Source organism: Anomaloglossus baeobatrachus, chromosome 1 (genome assembly GCF_048569485.1).
Source record: "Anomaloglossus baeobatrachus isolate aAnoBae1 chromosome 1, aAnoBae1.hap1, whole genome shotgun sequence".
Taxonomy (NCBI): Eukaryota; Metazoa; Chordata; class Amphibia; order Anura; family Aromobatidae; genus Anomaloglossus; species Anomaloglossus baeobatrachus.
The window spans coordinates 19,898,205-19,921,723 of NC_134353.1; the positions used below are offsets into that span (position 1 = coordinate 19,898,205).

The 23,519-nt window shown below is 45.5% G+C and overlaps 1 protein-coding gene across 1 annotated transcript in view; it reads right to left on the reverse strand.

The window, feature by feature from the left end:
* LOC142296455 (vomeronasal type-2 receptor 26-like) overlaps window positions 1-23,519 on the reverse strand; it is a 126,117-nt gene that overhangs the window by 65,880 nt on the left and 36,718 nt on the right. The window contains exon 6 of the mRNA XM_075340527.1: window positions 22,718-23,518. Within this exon, the coding sequence (XP_075196642.1) occupies window positions 22,718-23,518 (801 nt within the window). The remainder of the gene's footprint in view (window positions 1-22,717; window position 23,519) is intronic.

A 23,519-nucleotide genomic window follows, 5' to 3' on the forward strand; every position in this document is an offset into this window, starting at 1 on the left:
AGTCACTTCCTCTCAATGCCTGCATAGTGCCAGCACGGAGAGTAAAGCACCATATCTGCAGTTCTCAGCATTGTAGCTGAGATCTGCAGATAGGGCAGAGCGATCAGATTGCTGATCGCTATAGCCCCCTAAGGGGACTGGTAAAATAAAAAAAAAGTAAAAAAAAAGCTTATAAAAAAAACCCCTAAAAGTTCAAATCACCCCCCTCTCGCCCCATTGAAAATTAAAGGGTTAAAAATTTAAAAATATACACATATTTGGTATCGCCGCGTTCAGAAATGCCGTTTTTTTTGGTGGCCGCAAGTTTTGCGCATAATGCAATAACAGGCGATCAAAACGCAGCATCTGCACACAAATGGTATTATTAGAAATGTCAGCTTGAGACGCAAAAAATAAGCCATCACTGAGCCATAAATCCCGAAAAATGAGAACGCTACGGGTTTCAGAAAATGGCGCAAAACGTGCGCCACTTTTATTTTACAAACTTGTGAATATTTTTTAACCCCTTAGATACAAGTAAACCTACATATGTTTGGTGTCTACAACCTCGCACCGACCTCAGGCATCACAATGACATATCAGTTTTACCATATAGTGAACACGGTGAATAAAATATCTCAAAAACTATTGTGCGATCACACTTTTTTTGCAGTTTTCCACACTTGGAATTTTTTTGCTGTTTTCCAGTACACCGTATGATAAAATCTATGGTTTCATTTAAAAGTACAACTCGTCCCGCAAAAAACAAGCTCTCATATGGCAAGATTGACGGAAAAATAAAAGAGTTACGGCTCTCCGAAGAAGGGGAGCAAAAAACAAAAATGCAAAAATGGAAAAGGCTCTGGGGCTGAAGGGGTTAAGCATGTTCTGATGCTTTCTGCCCAGCAAAACTCTACGGCTTCTCCCACATGGTCACATGGGCATAACATCACCACAGGTCATGGCTGCACCACTAGCATGTATTGTCTTCATCTGAGAAGGAGCGTCTCCTCTGCCCTTGCAGCTCAGAAGCTCCAGATGGGCCTCTCAAAGTGAAGGGCCTGGGGCAACCCTTTGCCCTCCGGTAGCATTTTTGGAAAATGCAATCAGTTAGCAAAAAAAAAACAAACATTGCCCACTTTTGGGGAAAGTGCTCGGGTTACCAAGCTCAAACCGAACAGGCTAAGGCTCATATTGAATTTGAAATTGGTGAATCATTATCGAACAGGTTTGCTTATCTCTACTGAAAAGGTTTTGCTACTATTTAGTGTATGCTAAAAATTTCGCAGTAAACTATCTAGATAGATATCAGTACTTTTTAGTGCTTGCTAAAAAGTTGCCAGCGAACCATCTAACTGGGTATTGGTACTTCTGTGGGCCATCCCAAAATTCATATTTAAGCCAAGAAATACAGTTTTACTTTTGTGTCACGTGTCTGACAAGTGTGGGCCTAGGGTTGCAGAACATCTATTTCAAAGAGTAAGGGTACATCAAACACGAGTGGTAAATCACGATATCGTGGTAGAAGTGGAAGAGGGAATAGGTGGGTTTTTTAAGCTGTATGTGTGGGACATTCTAATGTTAGTCAATTTTATACTGAACAAACACCGGCTTGTCCTGTCCTGTAAAAACTGTGAGCAATTTCCCTTTCTGGATGTGCTACTCCACTCCATTTCTTTGGCAGCCGCACATCGCTTCAAATTGTAAATGAGGGCCAGAAACAGCATGTGCTAGAGTGGATGGCAAGCTTTGCATCAAGTGGCCTATGCTCCTCTTCTTGCACCTCAATATCACACACAGTTCGATCCTTAGAGGTGCCACCCCAATTACACTTCTTTCCCTCCCAAGTCACAACTCTCCAACTGCCCAACTGACTGTGGGGAACCACACATGGGCGAGTCTGCCATTGTTTCCCATCGACATCAGAGGTCTGCTCCAAAGATTCACAGACTGATGAGGTGGAAAGCATCTGCACCAATGCCTAAAATCTTTGTCAGTTGGATCTTGGCCTTGATAAGTCAGGTCCGAGCAGGATTTATACCCTTGTCATCAGACATTAAACCCCCGGGAGCGGAGGTAATGATGACGAAGCTCAAATTCCTGAGGCGCATGTGTACTATACTGTGATAATAGGTCATGAAGCGGAGGAGGGTGACTGTTAGGACAAATGAAGAGTGGGACAACTGAGAGAATGAGGTTGTAAATCCCACTTGGTGTGAAGACAGATGCATGCAGCTGAGTAGCACGAAAGAGAAGTTGGAGTAGGAGGAAGATTAAGTGCTTCCCACACAGAAATGGAGTGATACAGCCAGGATAACCACTGTATCCTCAGCCACAACTCTGGCTGTGTACAGCAGTTGTGGCAGGTCTATATTACACATGGGTGGCAAGGGTTACCTAGCCTAGGCCTGCTACCGGAATGGATGATTGAACTCATGTTCTCTGCAAACTTTGTAAAAAATGACTCTGTAGATGCAGACATACAAATAATTTGTCTACTACATGCATGAACTGTCATAAGGTCAACCAACCTGCATTATTCTGGGAATCTTACTGTGCTAAAACTGCTTTTACAGCACTAAAATCTTACTTCGCAGAACCTCGACTTGTTTTTCCAATTGCAGTAGAGCTGAGTGTGTGTCCATCAGTTATTGCGGAAGTGGGCATGCCTGTGGAATTTGACCAGTCTCACAGACCGAGCACCACAAATTTTGCAATCCCTTATAACATCTCAGCCGGCACTTCCCTCACTGTTCACTGGTTTGTCATGTACAACCTATTCCACCCTCTCTCAGCACAGTATGGCCTTGGTCGTTACATGTCACTGACTGGGCACTAGGTTACTCTGGTGGCTGCAGGGCAGGTGAAAAAGGGTCTGCTTCCAAAGTTTTGACATCCCAAGTCTTGCAGGACAAACCTGTGGATCTACCACTTCCTACACTGTTGCTGCTTCTTCTACCTCCTCTAGGGCATCTAACTTGCACCCCCAACCTCTCCCTTAATTTAACATGCATTTCAAAACTGCAGAGAGAGTCCCTGCCACCTTCGTACAGCTCAGCCAGGACTCAAAACAATCAGGTAGTGCTGAAATTAATATGCATTGGAGAACACAGTCACATAGCTTCAGAGTAGTGGAACGCTATCAAGGTAGAGTTTGATCAATGGCTATCTCTACTGAACCTGGAGCAAGGGAAGCGATACACATGTGCCTTTCATGGCTCATGTCCTCACCCTGGTTGTACAGAATTTTCTGGGCCACTAGCATAGATGCGCTGTTGCAGAAGGCATGGTAGCTGTGTGAACCCTCCAGCCATTCACACCCGTTGGCCAATCGACTTGCATTGATACAAAGGCGTTTTGGCCTATCACTTAACTGATTGATATGCAATGTGCTGATATGGTGGAATTAATCTCTGCATATATTGCAGTGACTGTGGCAGAGAACCCTCTTGCATTACGTCATGATGCATTGCATGGGACAGCACATTTTTGATGTTGCACAAATCACGATTAAGAGGTGGGCACAGATGAAGGACCTCTGTACCTTCCTGCACAGTTTGGAAATGGCTACAAAGATTTTTAGCGCTGACGACGCCATCATCGGCATCACTATTCCGCTCATATACATGTTGGAGCACACTATGAGTAGTCTGTGAGAGGAGGTGGTGGTCCTAGAGGAAGAGGAGAAAGTAGAGGAGGATGAGGAATGGATTCCATTTCCTGTAAGGTTCAGACAGTGTTCGCAAAGGCAGGTGTCATGGGAGCATGAAGTCCATTGATCGAGGTAGGCTCATGGTAACAGACAAAGTGGTGGTGAACTAGCAGGAGCCAAGGAACAAATGGATTATGAAAAGGTCATGGGCGCAGAAAACTCAGGGGACAAATAAGATATTGATCCTGTCTCTTTTATCCGTACATGGTGGAAGGGGATGGAAGAGGCATGCTTGAGCATTACCCCACCACCAAAACAAAATAAAATGGACTTAGACCTAGTGTAAGCATCAGACAAATGAGCACCTTCTTGCTGTACTATCTGCAATATGATGCACGTATTGTTAGAATTAGAAATAGTGCTGACTATTGGGTTGCCAGTATGTTAGATTCACAGTATAAGAATAAATTCAGCAAGATGCTTCCCCTCTTGGAAAGAGACGCACGAATGCTGGAGACCATCTTAACAGTAGTTTTCCATATGACAGCAGTGAGGCACACAGTGTGCATTGCTAATCTAACAACGGGAACGTTGCGTCGTCATCGCAGAAATATTAGCAGAAGCAGTTTAAGTGACAGAAGCAATTTTATTTTACACCATTGCATGCACCAGCAAAACTGACTAGAAGTCTGACACAAAGTACACAACTGTAGTGGATCACCAGCATCAGCCCTACACCTGTCTCTCATCCACCTCTATATTTGTCATGGCATTAGTCTAGGAATCTTATGGCTATGTTAAACAATGGGGAAGCACTGTAAACTTATTTTTGTTGTTTTTTTCGACCCCCTTAAGGTTTTTCTCTGCCTTACATTTGGCCACCCATTTAATCCAATGGGGTTCAAAAAGGTTTGGCGGCTCGTTCTTTGGATTTTTCAACAAAAAAAGATCATCTAAGATCGACAAACCAAATTTTGAAAAGTTCACTCAGTTCTAGTGGTGAATAAGATGCATTTTGAATTCAATCTATCAGATACCTTTAGAATAAGGGAAGGATAAAGATGGTTAGGAAGGGAAGTAACGGAAAATCTTCAAAATTGGCGGAGTTGAGCAAAAAACACTTTTTTTTCACAGCTAAATAAAGTCCAGGTGCAAGTTTTGGATTTTATTATATCATGGCTTGAACTATATTTTTGGCAAACAGATAATCTTTAGAAAACCTTACTTTGGTTTGGTGTTACTACAGTGAACGATAAAAGAAAGATAATGTTACTACAGAGTAAATAAATACTCCAAAATAATCCTCATATTTTCTATTTCTACCACTTTACTACATAAATGATTTTTTCCCCCTATTTTAATAAATGATAGGGTAAAGGAATGACTAAAAATTAAAAAGTTATGCCTTTTGGAAGCTGAGGATTAATCACAATGAATCCATGAAAATGTATTGCGGCAGAAAAGGTTATTCAATAGATAGCAAAGGAGAAGTTCTTCCAAAACTAATTCCTGACAGATGAGGAGATAATCACCACTGATCTCTGCACATTCGTCAGGTACACTAACATTAATATATAAGACTCACGTGACGTGTCTTCCACTCCACCAATGAGGGATTTATAAGTAGTTCATATGAATTAGTGGTGTCAGAGTATTCAATTTTTCCAATGGTATCTGATGAGAATGAATTCCCAGATTCACTGGTGTAAAATACCCAGTTATATACAGACATCGGAAAGGACAATTCTCCATCTTTATTGAATGTGACATGGCGTCCAGTAGGGTCTGGATATTGTATATTTCTTATGTAGCTCTGTAACTGAGAAAAGTAGAAAATATCATCAAAATGATGGTGAACAGTGAGAACGGCCGGTGTCAGAATCCCAAACAATCTAATATAGGAGATATATCCTAAAGATTGGGGATAAATATCTTAGATCTTAACAAGTCCTTTAGAGAATACTGCATGATTTACTCCTGGCTCAGCTGCAGCTGAGCCTTTTTTCTAGTTTCACTTCTGATACAGGTCACGTTAGGGGTTAATCCTTCCTGCTTCCTTCTGAAGGTCAGGCTACTTTATTAGGGCACTGTTTCTCTGGAACTACGCCAGTGATATTTCTGGCTGTGCTGTGTTCTGCTCTTGAGTGACCTGTTGTCTGCCCTGCCCCCTCCTGACCTCCGTGTTCACCTGACCTGTTGTTAACCTCCTCTGCTCTCTGTTTTCGTCTTGTCAGTGTCTCTCCCGCTGTCTCCCTTCAGCTCCCTGTTCATCTGTCTCCCTTATCTGTTTACCTTCATTCTGTACTTGTCTTCCCATCCTCCCCCGCTTCTGAGTTCTTATTTCCCGGCTACTGACTGTTTACTTCCCTCTGACTACGTTTAGACTTTGCCTCTGTGTATTTACAAGACCTCATGTTGTGACACGGCTTTCTGACAATTCTACTGCCATCTGGTGGGCTTGACTAGTATTACCTCTGCTAGGGAATTCTCTGCTCATATGTTTTCTCCACTCTAATGCCCCCTAGTGGTTTACCAGCTAACTACCTTCTCAGGTAGTTTCAGGAATCTTCTCTGTCCCACATTACTGCGCTGTACTGTTATTGTACCTCTTAGAGTACAGCGTGACAATACTAATCACAAGCCACAAAAGAAAAGGGATATTAAGCCATGAGAATGGAACCTATCATTAAGTTTGAGAAATGGTGTATTTGCGTCGCTATATTCGGTTGTCTCGACCAGCCCTTTTGGCACCTGATTTGCATCCAATAAACATGCTGGGCTTCTTAACCAATCACAGTAATGCTGTAGCCACCTTGGTTGTGGCATTACTGCGATTGGCTGGCCACTCAGCATCATAGGGTCTATAGAAAACCTTCCACCACCAGTTTGCACACATTGCTTCTGGATGCAACGTTGTATCAGCGTAGGGATTGAGCGAGCAGCTGCTAGGGATAGTGTATGCAAGTTTAACTAGCTCTAGGCCCTGGGGATTGCAATAGTCTATTAATACAACCAAAAATCCCCAATATTATGAAAGATAATCTTATTTTTATTCAAATAGAAAAATTAAACATCACACCAATTGTGCATAATACACAGATCAATTGCCTTATGCCAACCAAATGGCAGCCCCTGATCTTGAATATCAAGACCAGGGTTTACAATGAAACAATAAAGACAAATTGATACAATTTAAAAACATATATCCAGTTACTGGTTCACACAAGGACACGGATTGTGAAATCCAAACTTAACTCGGTAACTCCCCAAGTGACTATGTTGGCACGTTGGTGCTGACTCTGCGGTCACAGTCATGGATGGTGGAGACGTCTTTAATGATAGGAATTGTCTGGTGGTTCACGTTTGACTAAAAGGACTTACTTTCCAATACTTCATGTGGATACTCCTGGATGAACATCCATGACTGTGACCGCAGAGTCAGCACCAACGTGCCAACATAGTCACTTGGGGAGTTACCGAGTTAAGTTTGGATTTCACAATCCGTGTCCTTGTGTGAACCAGTAACTGGATATATGTTTTTAAATTGTATCAATTTGTCTTTATTGTTTCATTGTAAACCCTGGTCTTGATATTCAAGATCAGGGGCTGCCATTTGGTTGGCATAAGGCAATTGATCTGTGTATTATGCACAATTGGTGTGATGTTTCATTTTTCTATTTGAATAAAAATAAGATTATCTTTCATAATATTGGGGATTTTTGGTTGTATTAATAGGGATAGTGTATGCCTCTTAACACTAAAAGCCCTTTTCAGCGTTGTCTGCAGCATAGGTCAGTGTAGCGTTCGGAGGACTATATTTCCAAGCAGAAACAATGTTTAAAGCAGTGTGCATCACTACCTCCATAGTTCAGAATACAATAGCTCTTCTAAGAGCTGATAGCACTGAACAAAGTCACAGCAGGGAGGGAATAGATTGTGGCTTAGGTAGGGATTTGGGACCTGTTTCCACAATAGTTAGGGGTTCACAGCCTGACTTGTGCTACTCCGATCACCTACATTCATATGTTGCTAGTGGCTTTTGCAAATATTTGCTCTAGCATTTACTGCTGCCTTATACAGTAAAGCACCGTTCCTGTTTCCACAATAGTTAGGGCTTCAAAGTCTGACTTGTGTCATCTTTCCACATCAGCCACATTCATACATTGCTAGTGGCTTTTGCAAATAATTACAAAGCAGGACTCTAGCTGCCTAATACAGTAAAGCACCGTTCCTGTTTCCACAATAGTTAGGGTTTCACAGCCTGACTTGTGTAGTCCATCAACATCAGCCACATTCATACGTTGCTAGTGGCTTTTGCAAATACAAAGCAGGACTCTACCATTTTTTGCTGCCTGGTACAAAGTACTCACTTGTACTTTCTCCACAACCTTTTTGGGGTCAAAGTTTACTTGCCTTGTGCTACTACCATCTGCAAATATGTCAGCAAAATCCAAAATGACGAAAAAGACAGTTGTTAGGGGACAGGGACGTGGACGTGGATCTGGGCGTGGTGTTGTCAATGGTGGGTGACAAGGCACTGAGTCTGTGTGAGGTCAGAAGAAGTTTGATGCATCCACTATGTTCCTTTCCAAATCTCCCGGTCTCGAACTTAAACGTTTGTGGAAGCCAGAAGAGCAAAAGCGAATTCTGTCTTGGATGGCAGACAAGGGTTCTTCGCATTTGTCAAGCAGCAACCAATCTTCCACAACCACACAGTCTACTGTGGATACACAGAAACCTGGCCTATCCAATCCTCAACCTGGTCCTCCTTCCTCCTCCCTTCATCAGTAACAGGGGACATATGACTCAATCTTGGCAACTCTGAGGATCTGTTTTGCATGTACCCATTGCTTGGCTCTGGCCTCTTGCTGTGCAGCATGGAAGAGGGAAGTGAGGAGGTTGCATGCGTTGATGCACAAGTATTTGAGGACATACGGATAGAAGAAAGCCACTATGAAGAACATGATTTACTGGCTCCTGAAGTGGAGGCTGATGCTGATGAAACACAGTTGCCATCAGGTCAGCTTACAATTTCAAATGGGAAAGAGAATGAGATGGAAGATGAGGTGGTCGAGGATGAGTCCACTGATCCGACCTGGACCGCTGACATGCATAGTCAGCACAGCAACACAGAGGAACATGGATATGTAGCACCAATAAAGGCACCAAGGGTTAGTGGTTTGCCCACAGAAAGAACTTGGTCAACTGTTCCCAAGAGCACCCCCACTATGGCCCAAGTCAGTGTAAGGGGGCGTTCAGCCGCTGTCTGGATTTTTTTTTTCTGAAAGCCCTTCAGAGAAAAACATTGTAATCTGTAGTATCTGCCATACCAAGTTGAGCAGAGGCCAGGGTAAAGGCAAACTGAGCACCACCAGTATGCGGAACCACATGGCAGCCAAGCACCTTAGTAGATGGGCTGAACACCAGGGTGCCAAATTTGTGTCTGCGGGTCAAACAACTGCCATGTTGCTTGTGCTATGTACTTCACAATCTGCTGTCCATCTAGTCCACAAGGTACAATTGTACAGACACAGCAAACATCAACCACATCCACTTCCTTGCCCCAGGGAAATGTCCAGTTGTCTGTGACTCTGATCTTGGAAAGGAAGCATAAATACCCAGCCATACATCGACAGTCACAAAACATAAACTTGCACATTGCCAAATTGCTAGCCGTGGAGCTGTTGCCGTTTGGGCTTGTCGGAACACAGTGTTTCCATGATCTCTTGGCTGTGGCTGCCCCACGGTACAGTATTCCCAGCTGCCACTATTTTGCCCGGTATGCCGTCCCCTCGTTACACAAGCACGTGTTAAACAATCTCAACCATGTTCTGACCAGTGCTGTAACCGGGAATGTCCACCTAACAACAGACATGTGGACAAGTTGTTATGGACAGGGACAATACACATCTGTCACGGCACACTGGGTGAACCTGGTGAATGATGAAACAAACTCGCAAACTGTAACATCACACATCCTACCCCCGCCAAGAATAGCGGGTCCAACTTCTACCAGCGTTTACGCCTCATCATATGTCACTTCCTGTCTTCTTTCCTCCTTCTCCTGATCCTCTTCTGAATTACCCTCCCCATCACTGCCAAGCTGGGAGCTGTGCAGCAGCGCATCGGCAAAGTGGTAACATTTTCTGCTGAAGCTGATCTGTTTAGGTCACAAACCACACACACTGCAGCAGAGCTGTAGCAAGATATAAAAGAGCAGATCGATCAGTGGATCTTGCCGCTGCACCTTCAACTCGGCCTGGTTATTTGTGACAATGGGCATAACTTGGTGGCGGCTTTACAGATTGGCAAGCTGGTACACGTGCCATGCATGGCTCACATGCTGAACCTAGTTGTTCAGAAATTTCTCAAAACATACCCTGACTTGCTGTACCTACTTGAGAAGGTGCGCCATATTAGTGCCCATTTCCACCCTTATTCTACCCCTTTTTGCTAGTTCTACAGCGCTGCAAAAAGTGCTTTAATTTGCCATGTCACCAACTCATGTGAGACTTGCCCACACGGTGGAACTCAACATTCTATATGTTGGCGAGTATTACTGAGCAGCAGAGGGCAGCAGCTGAATACGAACTCCAACATGCCCGTCAGGCTGAGAGTCAGCCACCACACATAACAACTGTTGAGTGGGTGTGGATCGCTGACATTTGTGAGGTTCTTGAGATCTTTGAGTACTGCACCAAGCTTTTGAGCGGTGATCTGGCTATTATCAGCTTAACAATCCCGCTGCTGTGTCTGTTGAAACAATCATTGCATAATCTCAAAGAGGACATTTTGAGTGCCAAACATGTGACTATGGAGCCAGATTTCCCCTGGGGGATACTACCCAGCCCAGCTAAAATTCTGAGGCAACATTGGGTGATGATGAGGACGATGAAGAGGAAGAAGACTTTTTTTTTCTGTGCTACTCAGGGGACTCCAATTTCTACACAGGGGACTCTCATCCTCAGCTTCATGTCTGTCCAGTATGGATGGGCTGGAGAAGAGGAGGTGGAGGAGGAGGAGGTGAGTCAGCGTGAGGCGAGGATGGATATCGATTCCCTGGTGGGGATACCGACACTTAACTGTGGCAAGACCCCTGCGTGATACACATTTTATCCAACAAACTTTACTGGTTGGCCACCTTTCTGGACCCATGGTACAAGGAGAAATTTCCTTCTTTCCTTTTGGAGACACCAAAGGGTTGCACAATGGAATCCTTCAATAAGGTCCATGTAGATCAGTTGATGAAAACATCACCCTCAGACAACGCTGCGTTGTCCAGCGGATGCAACGCTGACACTTGCGTTACAGTGCGTTGTCCATACAAGTCTATGGAGAATAGCGCAGTGCTTTAACGGACTGCGCTATTCTCCATAGTGACGGACTCCGCTAAACGCAAGTGTGAAAGTACCCTTAGTGACGAGGGCTGATGTCAAGCGCTGAAGTCACAAGTTAAGCGGAGGTCATCACAGCTAGTAATGATCTGAGGTAACCTCCTGATGTCGGCGCTTGTCATCCCGCAGCAGCTTGCACACTGCTGTGTGAGTCAGTGCAGGGCTGGCCAGCACAGTGCGATATAGACTGCAGGGGCACCGATAGACTGAAACCACACAGAAGATCTTCCGTGTGGCTTCAGGGGATCCCAGAAACAATATGCGAGTCAGAAATGCATGCAGGCATATTCTCTATGCTCTCCCCATTGAATTTCATCACCTTCCCATCAATTTCAGGCTTTCCCCCAGGCCCCTCGAACTCTTTGTTGGGTCCAGCAGAAAATTACTTGCATTTATAATTTACTTGCATTGTACTCGCTATTCAGAACGAATACACGAATATTAAAAAGTACTCGGCACGAGTATAGCGATTACGAATATTATGGTACTCGCTCATCTTTTGCTTTTTCCCTTCCGAATCCTGACATGCGTCCAAACGATTTATTTCCACCAAATATGAAGTATCAGTGTAGAAAGAAAATGCACAATAAATTTTATGGTGCATTTTTTCTCTATACCTATGTGAATAAAAAACTATCTGGTTGAAGTAAGAATTTTGTGGTATTTTTTTTTTTTTCATTTTCACGGCTCAACGTTAGAAACTTCTGTGAAGTTTCAAGGTGCTAATCAAAAATCTACATAAATTCCTTGAGGAGTCTTGTTTACAAAACAGGGTCACTTGTTGGGGAGCTCTACTGTTTAGGCACCTAAGGGGGTCTTCAAATATGGCATGGCATTCGGTAATGATTCCAGCTAAGTTTGCTTTCAAAAATTCAATTGGCGCTCCTTCCCTTCCGAGCCCTGCTGTGTATTCAAACAGTTGATTTCCACCACATATCAGGTATCAGCATACTCAGGAGAAATTGCACAATACATTTTATGGTACATTTTTTATAGCATTGTGAAAATACAAAATGTTATGGGTAAAGAAACATTTTTGTGTAAAAAAAAAAAAGTTAAATTTTCATTTTTTTCCTCTACATTGCTTTGGTTCTTATGAAGCACCTAAAGGGTTAATAATCGTCTTAGATGTGGTTTTGAGTAATGTTAGGTTGCAGTTTTTAGAATGGTTAGTTATGGTTTAGAATGGTCAAAGTTACTTCAAATGTGATGTGTTCCTTAAAAAAATGTTATTAAATTTTGTTGGAAAAATGAGAAAATGCTGATGAACTTTGATCCTTATAACTTCCTAACAAAAAAAATATGTTTAAAATTTGCACTAATGAAAAGTTGAAATATGGGAAATGTTATATAGTAATTATTTTTTCTGTGACATGACTCTTGTATTTCTGGGCATAAAATTTCAAAGTTTGAAAATTGCTACTCTTTCAACAAATTTTTTATATTTTCACAAATAAGTACAAAAAATATCGGCCTGAATTTACAAGTAGAGATGAGCGATGTTCGAGGCTCGAGGTTCGCCAATTTCATGTTCGAGTGGTGTTCGAGACGTTCGACGAACTTGAGCCTTTTGCTAAAAGCTCGACAGTTCGAGTAGCATTCAAAAACGGTTCGATCAACAAAAAACCTAGCTAGTTGCTTTTCACTGTAATAGTGTGAGTCACTGTGAATCACGCTATTATCAAAATTCAGCTTATAGTGTGCGGGGGGACGGGGTTTAGATCAGTGCTGCTGAGTGCTGAAAGAATGGCGATCGCCATTTTTTTTTTCCCCTAACTGCGCGTAGAGTGGGGCAGGCCAGGCTGTCAGCCAATCACAGACACACACACAGCTAAGTGGATTTTTGCCAGATGTGCAAATAAGCATGTGTCATAAGCTGTGCATGTCACATGTCCTTGCCTTATAAGACACGGCCATTTTCCCCGTCGCCGCCATTATCTCTCTGCTGCGTGTGGGTGACAGTCACTGCTCCCGCTGCTGCTGTGTGCGCTATAGAGATACAGTGCAATCTACACAGCGCTTTAGGGATTAGGGACTACTGGTTATTTCAGCCCTTTTCAGGGCTGATTTACAGGCGGTTATAGCCATAGCTTCTAGGCAGGTCCATGGTAACGCTGTACAGGGCTTTAGATAATAGCGTCTGGCTACCTCAGCTCAGGAAATTCCTTGCTGCATTTTTTCATTAGCAGGGATAGAAAGTGAGGCTTCCTTTGCTGTCCTGCTACCCACAGCACACGTGGATTCTACCCACCTGCCCATTTTTGCCACGCTATTTTATTTCCCCAGAGAGCTGACACTTTTTGGGGCATCCTAAAAGTGTCTGGAATACTAAGTTAGTGTTCCTTTGCTGTCCACTGACCCACAGCACCTGTGCATTCTACTCACCTGCCCATTTTTGCCACGCTGTTTCATTTCCCCAAAGAGCTGACACTTTTTGGGGCATCCAAAAAGGGTCTAGAATACTTAGTGTTCCTTTGCTGTCCAGTGACCCACAGCACCTGTGCATTCCACCCATCTGCCCATTTTTGCCACGCTATTTTAGTTCTCCAAAGAGCTGACACTTTTTGTGGCATCCGAAAAGTGTCTGGAATACTAAGTTAAAGTTTCTTTGCTGCCAAGCAAGGTACACCACATGTGCATTCTACACTCCTCTCCATTTCTGCTATGCAATTATTACCTGCAGGTAGTCCAGCCAATCTGTGACGAAGGTGCAGGTGTGGATATAATGTTGCCTTCATCCAAAGGTGGTTCTCTCGATGTCTGAGAGAGCTCAACACCACCAGTTGTTTCCACTTCCAAAACAACTGACAACGTGACAATCACACTCCCTGTTGCGGGTAAAGGGGTGGAAAAGCATGTGTGACTGCTGTCCCCACAGTCACAGAGGATGAAAAGCACGCAGATGGCATAGATGGGGCAGACGGTGGTTGCACCACCCCGCTAGGCTGCATTGTAGTATAGTGATCTTTCCACTGTGACTTATGCTTCATTTAAAGTAGTGTACAGGGTGGGCTCCCCAGTATACAGCAAAACCACACACTAGGAGAAAAACTCTAGGCAGTTGGGTTGATAAATGATTGTTTAACTTTCCCAAAACAAACAATAAGAACCATGCAAAAAACTGAAAGAGTAGAACAATCTATTCACAATTCCAAAAGCCTACACCCCTATGCTGCGACACTCGTAATGGCGATTTATAACCCCTGCTGACCAACTTTTGCCTAACCAAGGGACTGTCTAAATAGTTGCCTACTACCTGGTAATCCCTCTGTGTAGCAGAAGTAATTGTGTGTGTCCGTGTGCGTGTGTGTGTGTGTGTGTGTGCGTGTGTGTGTGCGTGTGTGTGTGTGCGAACACGACTTACCAGTGTCGCTTCACAAAAGCTTACAACTTATCTACCTAAACAAAGACAAAACCCATTGCAACCCCTGAATATCCTTGTTAGCTGAAGCCTCACAGATAAGGCAGATGATAACAGTGTGAATGCAAACCACACAACTCAGCAACACAGTCCTGGAAATCTTGTAAAGCAACAGTAGGTGCAAACATGTGTCACTGTCCCTCTATGATTTAACTGTAAGTGACAATTTGACAGTGCAGAGGCAGCAAGTCTTATTGTCTATATTGTCGGCCAAACCAGAACAGATATGTGTTTTGCTAAGAAAACCAAGTATTGCGTGCACGCATTACTGTCTGGGCCCAGCCTACCGTACCCGGGTACTGTGGTGTCCAGTTGCCATAAATACAGACTTTACGCTCCTCTCACGGTAAACAGTATAGAAAGCACCGGAAGAACGTCGGTCTCCGGCACAGGATGCTGCTCACAGGCGTTATGGTCCTGCTCACCAAACTCCAACACGAGTCCCCTCACAATTCACCAAAGTGTTTCCGTGGTGGCTCCTTGCTGTAACGCACACATTTAGCTTTTCCTTCACTTCACAGACAGCACCTCCTCCGCTCTCCAAGTCCACAGCCAAAGACTGTTTTGCTATTTCTATAGTAACCAAGCAGACAAAGGCAGATGCAAAAAAACAGCAGCCCCTTGTGGGTAGTCTGCAACAATGCATTCAATGAACTGCAAATAAGCATGTTTCATTGACAGTGGATAAAGCTGATCAATACACCCTCACGCTATCAATTCATGTGACACTTCATGGACGAAGAACTCTAAGTAGTGAGTTTTTGGCCTCTGCTTAGAGATTGGTGACAAATCTTACAGATGACATGACTTGGGTGATCCTTTGCGATGTCAAAAAAGCCCCAGGCTAAACAAGGCTTACAATCCATGCGACCTGCAGCGACACCATGTCTTCTGCTTAGAGACAGAGTTGTGGCTGAGGATTCAGTTGTTGACATGCTTCCAGTACTTTGTCTCTGTCCAGGAAGATGCAACGTATCCTCGTCATCAGTAGCATCCTCCTCCACCTCCTCTGCTGACCTCATCGACTGGGTGACTTTGGTTTGACAGTAAGTGGGGTCTCCAACCTCATCATCACCCTGTGTGTTTTCACTCCTTTCATCCCGAGTCCTCCGAGTCAACCTCTTCCTGCCCTGACCGAATAGTAAAGTTGTCGTTCCAATCAGGTATCTGAGTCTCATCAGCATGTTCCCCATTGTCTCCACCAGGAGGATTTACAGTTTGGTAATAAGGGTGTACATTATGCTCAGCACCTTCTTCATCGGGGCATGGATCCGACTCACAAAGCTTCTGGGCATCAGTGTAGATCATTTCCTTGTCTGGACTCACAGCAGCTTTCGAGCAGACCTCTGATTTCCAGGCTATAGTGTGACTGAACAGCTCTGGAGACTCAACCATCTCTGTTACCCCATTCTTAGCAGGGCTGGTGGAAATTTGAGAGCTGTTAGGAAGCAAGTGCGATTGGGTTGACACCACAGAGGAATGGAGTATTTGGGATATTGATCTTGAGGTGGCGGAGAGGCCATTTTATGGAGCACTTGAGATCCATTGAAGCACCTGCTGTTTTGGTGCCTCATCTACATTTGGTAGCGATGGTCGTATCTGTGAAAAAAGGGATCATATCAGATTATCCACGGGAAGAAGTACACCTTTGGCTGGTAGTTGGTGTTACGAAGTGGTGCCGCCGTAGACGCTTGCAGCCTGCTGCGGTTCCAGTTGCGCCCAGGCGTCAGCTGCCATTTTTGTCCGTGCCTCAGGTCGTCCAGCTGGCTGCTTTCTCCTCCACGTATAAGTGTGGAAAGGCAGCTAGTGTGCATGCGTGTGCTGATTTACCCCAGCCACAGCCTAAGTCCAGTGTTTCACCTAGTGAGTATGCTCAGCCTGACTGTGCCATTCCTAAAGCTAAGTCCTCAGTTTGGGCTACAACGCATGCTCCCACATTTAGTGCGAAAAGCCTCTTTGCACAGGTAGTTGGACTCTGTGCCGTGTCTAAGTACGGTGTTGTGCCTAGAGAGCATGCAGAAGCTGATAGTCTGTTTTCTGTGACTGTTTTCAGGCAAATTAGCTACGGTCAGGCACTTAGTGCATCAGAGGCTAGGTCCATTAAGGAACTCACCGGCCATGTCCGTGAGGTGGCAGTCCATGATAGTCCAGAGGGCATCAGGTGTCCTGATGATGATGTGGCCACTCCGGACTGGCTCGCAGATGCCCGTCCCAATGATTTGGCACCTCATCATTGTTTGTCAGACGATGACTGGTGAGGTGTTTGGGGCGTGGCTGCCATGCGGTCATCATTGAAGTGGTGGTTACGGATAGGCCACTGGTTATGTCACTGATGACGTGGCACTCTGCTATTGGCTCATGGAGGGGCATTGTGGTCCACGCTGGGTTGGGGCGGACGCAGATTAGAAAAGGGGCTGGAGACAACAAGGAGGTGCGCAGTCTTCTATTATGCTCACAAAGTGCACACCTCCATGTGTTGAACCCATTGCGGCTTTAGGCCAGAGGTAGCAGGGATAGGGCGTCGGTGCAGGCCACCACAACACTTGGTAACGCAGAATGGCTAAGACCAGCTCCTGTCCTACCAGTCATGCTAGTGCAGCCCAGTGGCATTAACTGAGCTGCTGCTGCTTCTGTGCCTGCTGTCCACAGGTGTGCCCACTACGCACACGGGCAGCGTACCCAATGGCCCCTGTGTTGTTAACAGGGATTTCCTGGGCTGGGTGTGTGGACCCTGTGATGCTAACAGGGTTCACAGTCTCCAGATACGAGTGTCGTCTAACTCGGGTTCAGGCTACTATTAGTTTCATAGCCACACAGATCTGTATCCTCTGCCTAACCTTCATGTTGCCAGCATCTCCTTTTCTATCTGGGAGCACGGTGGACCCCGACTGGCGATTGGGATATATACCACCTTATCCTAATCTGCCAGTCCCCCCGTAACAGATGGTGTTTCTTCAGCAGATGTTACTGTTGCTTAACCACCAAACCCACGGACACAAACAATTTTCTCCTTTCCAACACACCTGTTTCCCTTTCCACCAGCATATGTCCTTTTTCCACTCATTTTGTATATTTACAAATTTGCAACTCTGCAAGGACACCATACTAAATGCCATCTCAGCCCAGCAGCCAGCCCTAGATCCCTCTGATGTGGACAAGTAAAAGACCATTTCCTCCTAGCCATGACAAAGCGTTGAGATTCACTCTGTGTGTGGAGCCCAGCACAGGTGTAGCGGTGCATTACCTTCAGGGACTCCACATGGAGGGACAATCTGGTCACAGGTAAGTCTCTTCTTTTAGGAATTTTGTGACACCACTCTCAGTGTTGCGGTCAGGGGACCGCCGCTGCAGGTTAGAGGACGCCTTGGGCTGGTGTTGTGTGCAGTTGGGTGTCATGGCCTCCCGAGAGTGAGGCAGGCCCCAGGGTCCGGTTGGAGTGTGTGTGGAACCACAAGTAGCAAAATGACTCAGGCACAGGCCAGGCAGTCTTTCAGGGTTTTTACTCACAATTAATGGCAGGGTGAGTACTCGGGCGTAGCTGGAATTAACCAGAGGAAACCAGGCACTCCGTCGGGCTGACTTTTGAGGGTGACCACCGACTCACCTTCCTTGCCCTGGTGTTTTAGGGTGACCCCGACTTGTAGTCCTGCTGGGGTCGCCCAGGGAAGTTGCTGCTGCCTATTCTCCTTTCTTTTCGGCCCATTTTCTTGTAGCCTGGACCAGGTCACTCCGGCTGCTTGCCTCCTTGAACTATGGGCCCTCTCTTTGCTACGTGGCTCCGGACTCTTATGTGGTGGTGAGGGCGTGAAGTACCCACACCTGCAGATTGAGCAGGCCAACTGAATGGGCCCCTGCTCTAAGAACCTGCAACCCGTGCGGGCTTGGTACCTCCCTAGCAGTCCCCGTACTCAGCCACCCCTTTGCTCTCTCTAGCCTTTGGTGGATTTCGGGTGGCACTACCAGGTGACCATTCTCCCCTGTCGATAGTCACTGCACGTGCCCTCTCAGATTGTGTCAGGCTCCAGGGTCTGCTTCCTACATCTGCTCTCCCTGAGCTGCACTCACTAACTTGACTCACTACTTCCTCCCCACTGTGTCTGCCTACGCAACCTAGCAACCAGGCTCTCTACCACACCCCTTGAGTGGACATGGAGGCCACGCCCCTTCCTGGATTCACCAGGGGTCCCTATCAAAGGTAGATGTGGGAGACCTGATTACTATGCGCCTGTGTATTCACACCTCGGTCAGCCTTCTGGATTACCTGTATTGTACTGCCCCCAGCATGGGTGCAGTACTCAGTGGTGCCTGACCAGGTCAGGGGCACCACATGTGCAGCACTGGTGTTTAGTGGAAAAGCCGAGCTAAGATTGCGTACCTGCTTCTGCTGATACTCCTGCATACGTGCGTCCCTTTCTATGGCAGGATTTATTTCGCCAAATTTTGTCTTGTACCGGGGATCTAACAGTGTGGCAACCCAGTAGTCAGCATTACTTCGAATTCGGACAATCCGAGGGTCATGTTGTAGGTAGTGCATCAAGAAGGTGCTCATGTGTCTTGCGCAGCCAGGAGGACCAAGTGCTTGCTGTGTTGGTGGCGGAGAAGTGAGAATCATGCCTCCTTCCTCTGCCATCTTCCCCCAACGTCGCACAACCGAAATGTGAGCAAGCTGTCCCTCATCTGCTCAGTCTTCCATGCCCATCGCCAGTTTGTCCTCCATTTCTTACTGGGCTCCTGCACCTTCCTCAACAGTTAGGCTGATACTATGTGCCCTTGTTAATCCCTCTCCCCCACAGTCCCATGCCTGCCGCCTTGGTGCTGCTTACCGTCTGGACCTTGTAGATGTTGTTATCCCTTCCGAATAAGACTCCTCCTGTACTTCCTCCCATTCCTCTTGTTCCACCACCTGACTATGAATGCTGTTTACAGTGTACTCCAGCATGTAGATGACCGGAATTATCATGCCGATAATGGCAACGTCAGCGCTAAACAGCTTCGTTGACATTTGTAAACTTCAAAGAAGGGTGCATAGGTCCTTGATCTGAGACCACTCCAGCAGCGTGATCTTCCCCACCTCTGGTTCTCTTTAGCCCAGGCTATACGTCATAACGTATTGCAGCAGGGCTCGCCGGTGCTGCCACAGATGCTGCAACATGTGCAGATTCAAATTCCTGCGTGTCGGCACATCGCATTTCAGGCGGTGAACCGCCAGACCAAAAGACTTCTGGAGCGATGAAAGTTGTTGAGCTGCTGGGTGTGAACGGTGGAAGTGAGCACATAGCGAGCGTGGCCGCTGCAGAGGGCCATGTAGGCCGGGATGGTGGTTTAAAAATTGCTGGACAACCAGGTTCAACACGTGAGCCATACAAGGCACGTGTGTCACAATGCCCTGACGAAGGGCCGCATCCAGGTTTGCATCATTGTCGCACACGGCTGTTAAGTCACCACCGGAGTCCGCTCCAACAACTTGTACTACAATCGCCAGGTGACACCGTGTTCCTCTCATAGATAGTGCTGATGATGAGAGAGGAGTCAATGCCAGCGGCGCCGGAGGCCGCAGGTTCCGCTCAGCCACTGGGCTGGGTTACCTTGAGATATGCAGAACCACTGGCTGACTGTAGGTGGTGGTTGTCTAACAGCTGAAGTACCATCATTCAGCTACAAACAATGGGAAGACACGACACCCTCTTTTAGGCCCCTCCTTTCTGCTGACCACTGCCAGACATAGTTCTGAACTTCTGGTTCCTGTTTTACCCAGTTCTGTTTTGTGATTTTGTGTGCTGACTACCGCTTGTTTCCTGACTACGTCTCCTGCCTGCTGTTTATGTACCTCGTTGCCCGATCCGCATTTGACCTCTGCTTGTTTTCTGATTAAGTCCTGGCCGTCCGATTCTGTTCATGTTCCTCAATTCATGGTTTGACCGCACCTGACTACTACTCTCTCGGACTGCAGCCTTCCACAGGTATTGATCACCTTGGGCCCTGTGTAATTCCAAATCCCTGTATAGGGGTTAAAGGGTTTCAGGGTTCTGGGGGTCCTGCTTGGTTAGTGGCTTCCCTCTAGCCTATCCTTTACAGCCCGTCTGAGTGTGTGGATCCAGGCAGGCGTTACACCATGCCCTCTGCAGAAGGCCATGTAGGCCGGGATAGTGGTTTAAAAATTGCTGGATAACCAGGTTCAACACGTGAGCCATACAAGGCACGTGTGTCACATTGTCACGGCGAAGGGCCGCACCCAGGTTTGCATCATTGTCGCACCCGGCCTTCCCTGGCTGCTGGTTGAGTGGAGACAACCATTGATGAAACTGGGTCTCACTCTCCAGAGCTTACCGTCCACAACTCCTCAGCAGTGTGACTCACATTTCCCAGACATTTCAAAGTAAAGAGTCGACCACCTGATGCCGTTGAGCTCTGCTGCCAGCATAGTAAGGAGGTGTGTGGGATTCCTTGTGCACAGTTACAACGTCGATCGCCTTACAATACAGGTTTTGAGCAGAGGTTGAGGACCTAGACAAGGTTGAGGAGGCAGAAGCAGTGGAGGAACTTCTACATACAGAGGAAGTCTTGGCACACAACTCGTGGGGACGGAAAGACTTGTACAGCAGACCCTTCTCCATCTCTCACCATAGTTACCCAGTGCCGAGTCAGCGACATGTAACGCCCCTGTCCATGCTTACTGGGCCAAGTATCTGTGGTGAAATGCACCCTGTCACACACAGAGTTTCTCAAGGAAGCGGTGATGTTGTGTGCGACACGCTGGTGTAGCACGGGCACACCTTTTTTGGAGACTCGGCATCGACTCTTGGGGCACTGCGGTGGGCATAAGGTCTCGAAAATCCTCTGTTCAAAAGGTTAGAAAGGCAGCATTTCTGTAGCTAACAGTTTGCAGATGCTGAAAGTCAACCTCAAAGCCATGTCATGCCCTTCTAAAATCATGTAAAACACCGCAAGGGGACTCCAAGCAGAGTCTCTTTTTTCCAAAAATTGGGCCACACACACACCACTTCACAGGCCTCCGTTGTCCCCCATTTTCCATCTTAAAAAGATGCTTTGCATGAAGCACTCTCAAAAATACACCAGACTTTCACCTCCCCTGGATGACACAGGGGTAGAAAAGTCCTCTCTCATCCATGACTTCTTCATCTTGGTTCATTTTTTTTAAAAAAAGGGGACTCCAACCAGAGTCTCCCTCGTTTCCAAAAATTGGGCCACACACACACACCACTTCACTGGCTTCAGTTGTCCCCCAGTTGCAATCTTACAAAGATGCTTTGCATGAAGCACTCTCAAAAATACACCAAACTTTCACCTCCCCTGGATGACACAGGGGTAGAAAGTCTTCTGTGATCCATGAGTTCCTCATCTTGATGAACGTTAGTCTGTCCACATTGTCAGTGGACAGACGCGTGTGCTTATCTGTCAGCAGACACCCAGCAGCACTGAAAACACGTTCCGAGAGAACGCTGGCTGCGGGACACGACAAGATCCCCAAGGCGTAAGTCGCGAACTCAGGCAATTTATCCAGATTGGAAGCCCAAAATGAGCAAGGCTCAAGTTTCACAGTAATGGCATCGATGTTCACTTGCATATACTCATATATCTGTGTCTCCTCCTCCTTTTACTCATCCAGCTGTTTTTTTTTTTGCATGAATATATGTCCTTGTCACTTTCCCATGTGTTTATGGTGTCTTGGGAGTTGTTTGTCACCTTTTAGACACCTTTGAAGGTGTTTTCTATGTTTTTTTTAGGTGTTTATGTGTGACTCCCATTGTTTTCAATGGGGTTTGAGAAGTTTGTGGAACGGTTTGTCGAACGTTCGTCGAACGGGGCCTCCGTTTAACGAACCAAACCGAACTCGAGCCTTCAGAGTTTCGCTCATCTCTATTTACAAGAGCCATGAAGTACAATATGTCATGAGAATAACAGTGTCAAAATCACCGGGATCCGTTGAAGCTCCAAAGTTATAACCTGCCAAAGTGACACTCGTCCGAATTGTAAAAAATGGCCTGGTTAGAAAGCTTTTTTCAAGTCAGGGGTGAAAGGGGTTAAAGATCTAACTAAATAGGAGGTTGAATTTTGTCCTAGTAGACCTCATTGCATTATACACTTTTTTTGGGCAATTAGAGGTTTTGGAGTGTTAAGACTTTCAACAAACTAGTTTGCCTCAAGCCAAATTTTAAGAGGACATTCCTCAAAGCTGACAAATCTGAATTTCAAGAGTCATTTCTAATTATTACTACTATTATTATTATTATTATTATTATTATTACTGACCTTTCCTCTAAACCCATCAGTTCTAGAAGCATCATGAGATCCTTTTCTATTGATGATCATTTCCCTCAGAGCATAAGCCAATATATACACCGCGGTGTGAACGAGGTAGAAGGTCTGATACTGAGATGTAGATAAAGCTGCAGTTATTGGATATTTCCCTCCAGAGCAGTCATTCAGCGTTACATTATACATACTCTGAAATGTAAAAAGTTTGTGCCGGTTTGGAATAGAACAATAGAAGTAAAAATACAAAATATCTTCTAATATTGGATCTTTAGGACGATTTTTTATATCTAGAGAATGTAGAAAGTTCTTCAGACCTGAAACATAATGGCTCATTGGTGATATTATCAAGCTGCAGTTAATGGCCTGCAGAAACTCTTCTCCTAGATGAAATCCATTAGCCCAGGACTCGTGCAGGATGAAGGTGATATCTTCTCTAACAATCTTCAAATCTTTTAAAAAACTGTAATGTACAAGGAATTTACCCCAGATTATCACGACTCTGGCTTTAGATTTCTGAATGATATTTATGTTTTGCAAATTATTGGACAAATCACTCGACAATTGTATGATATATGCAACGCAGACTCGGAAACGTTCCAGTTCTCTCCTCAAGGTTTGTAATTCTGAATCTCCACTGTAATCATAGGGTGTAAGAATTCCAACCCAGTTCCATCCGAACATATGCGCAATCCTGGAAATAAGTGAAGATTTAATGGATTCAGGCTGAGCAGTTGTAAAAAATGTCTTGGAAAGATCATTATTCTTTGACACTGGATGAAGATCTTCATAACTGATC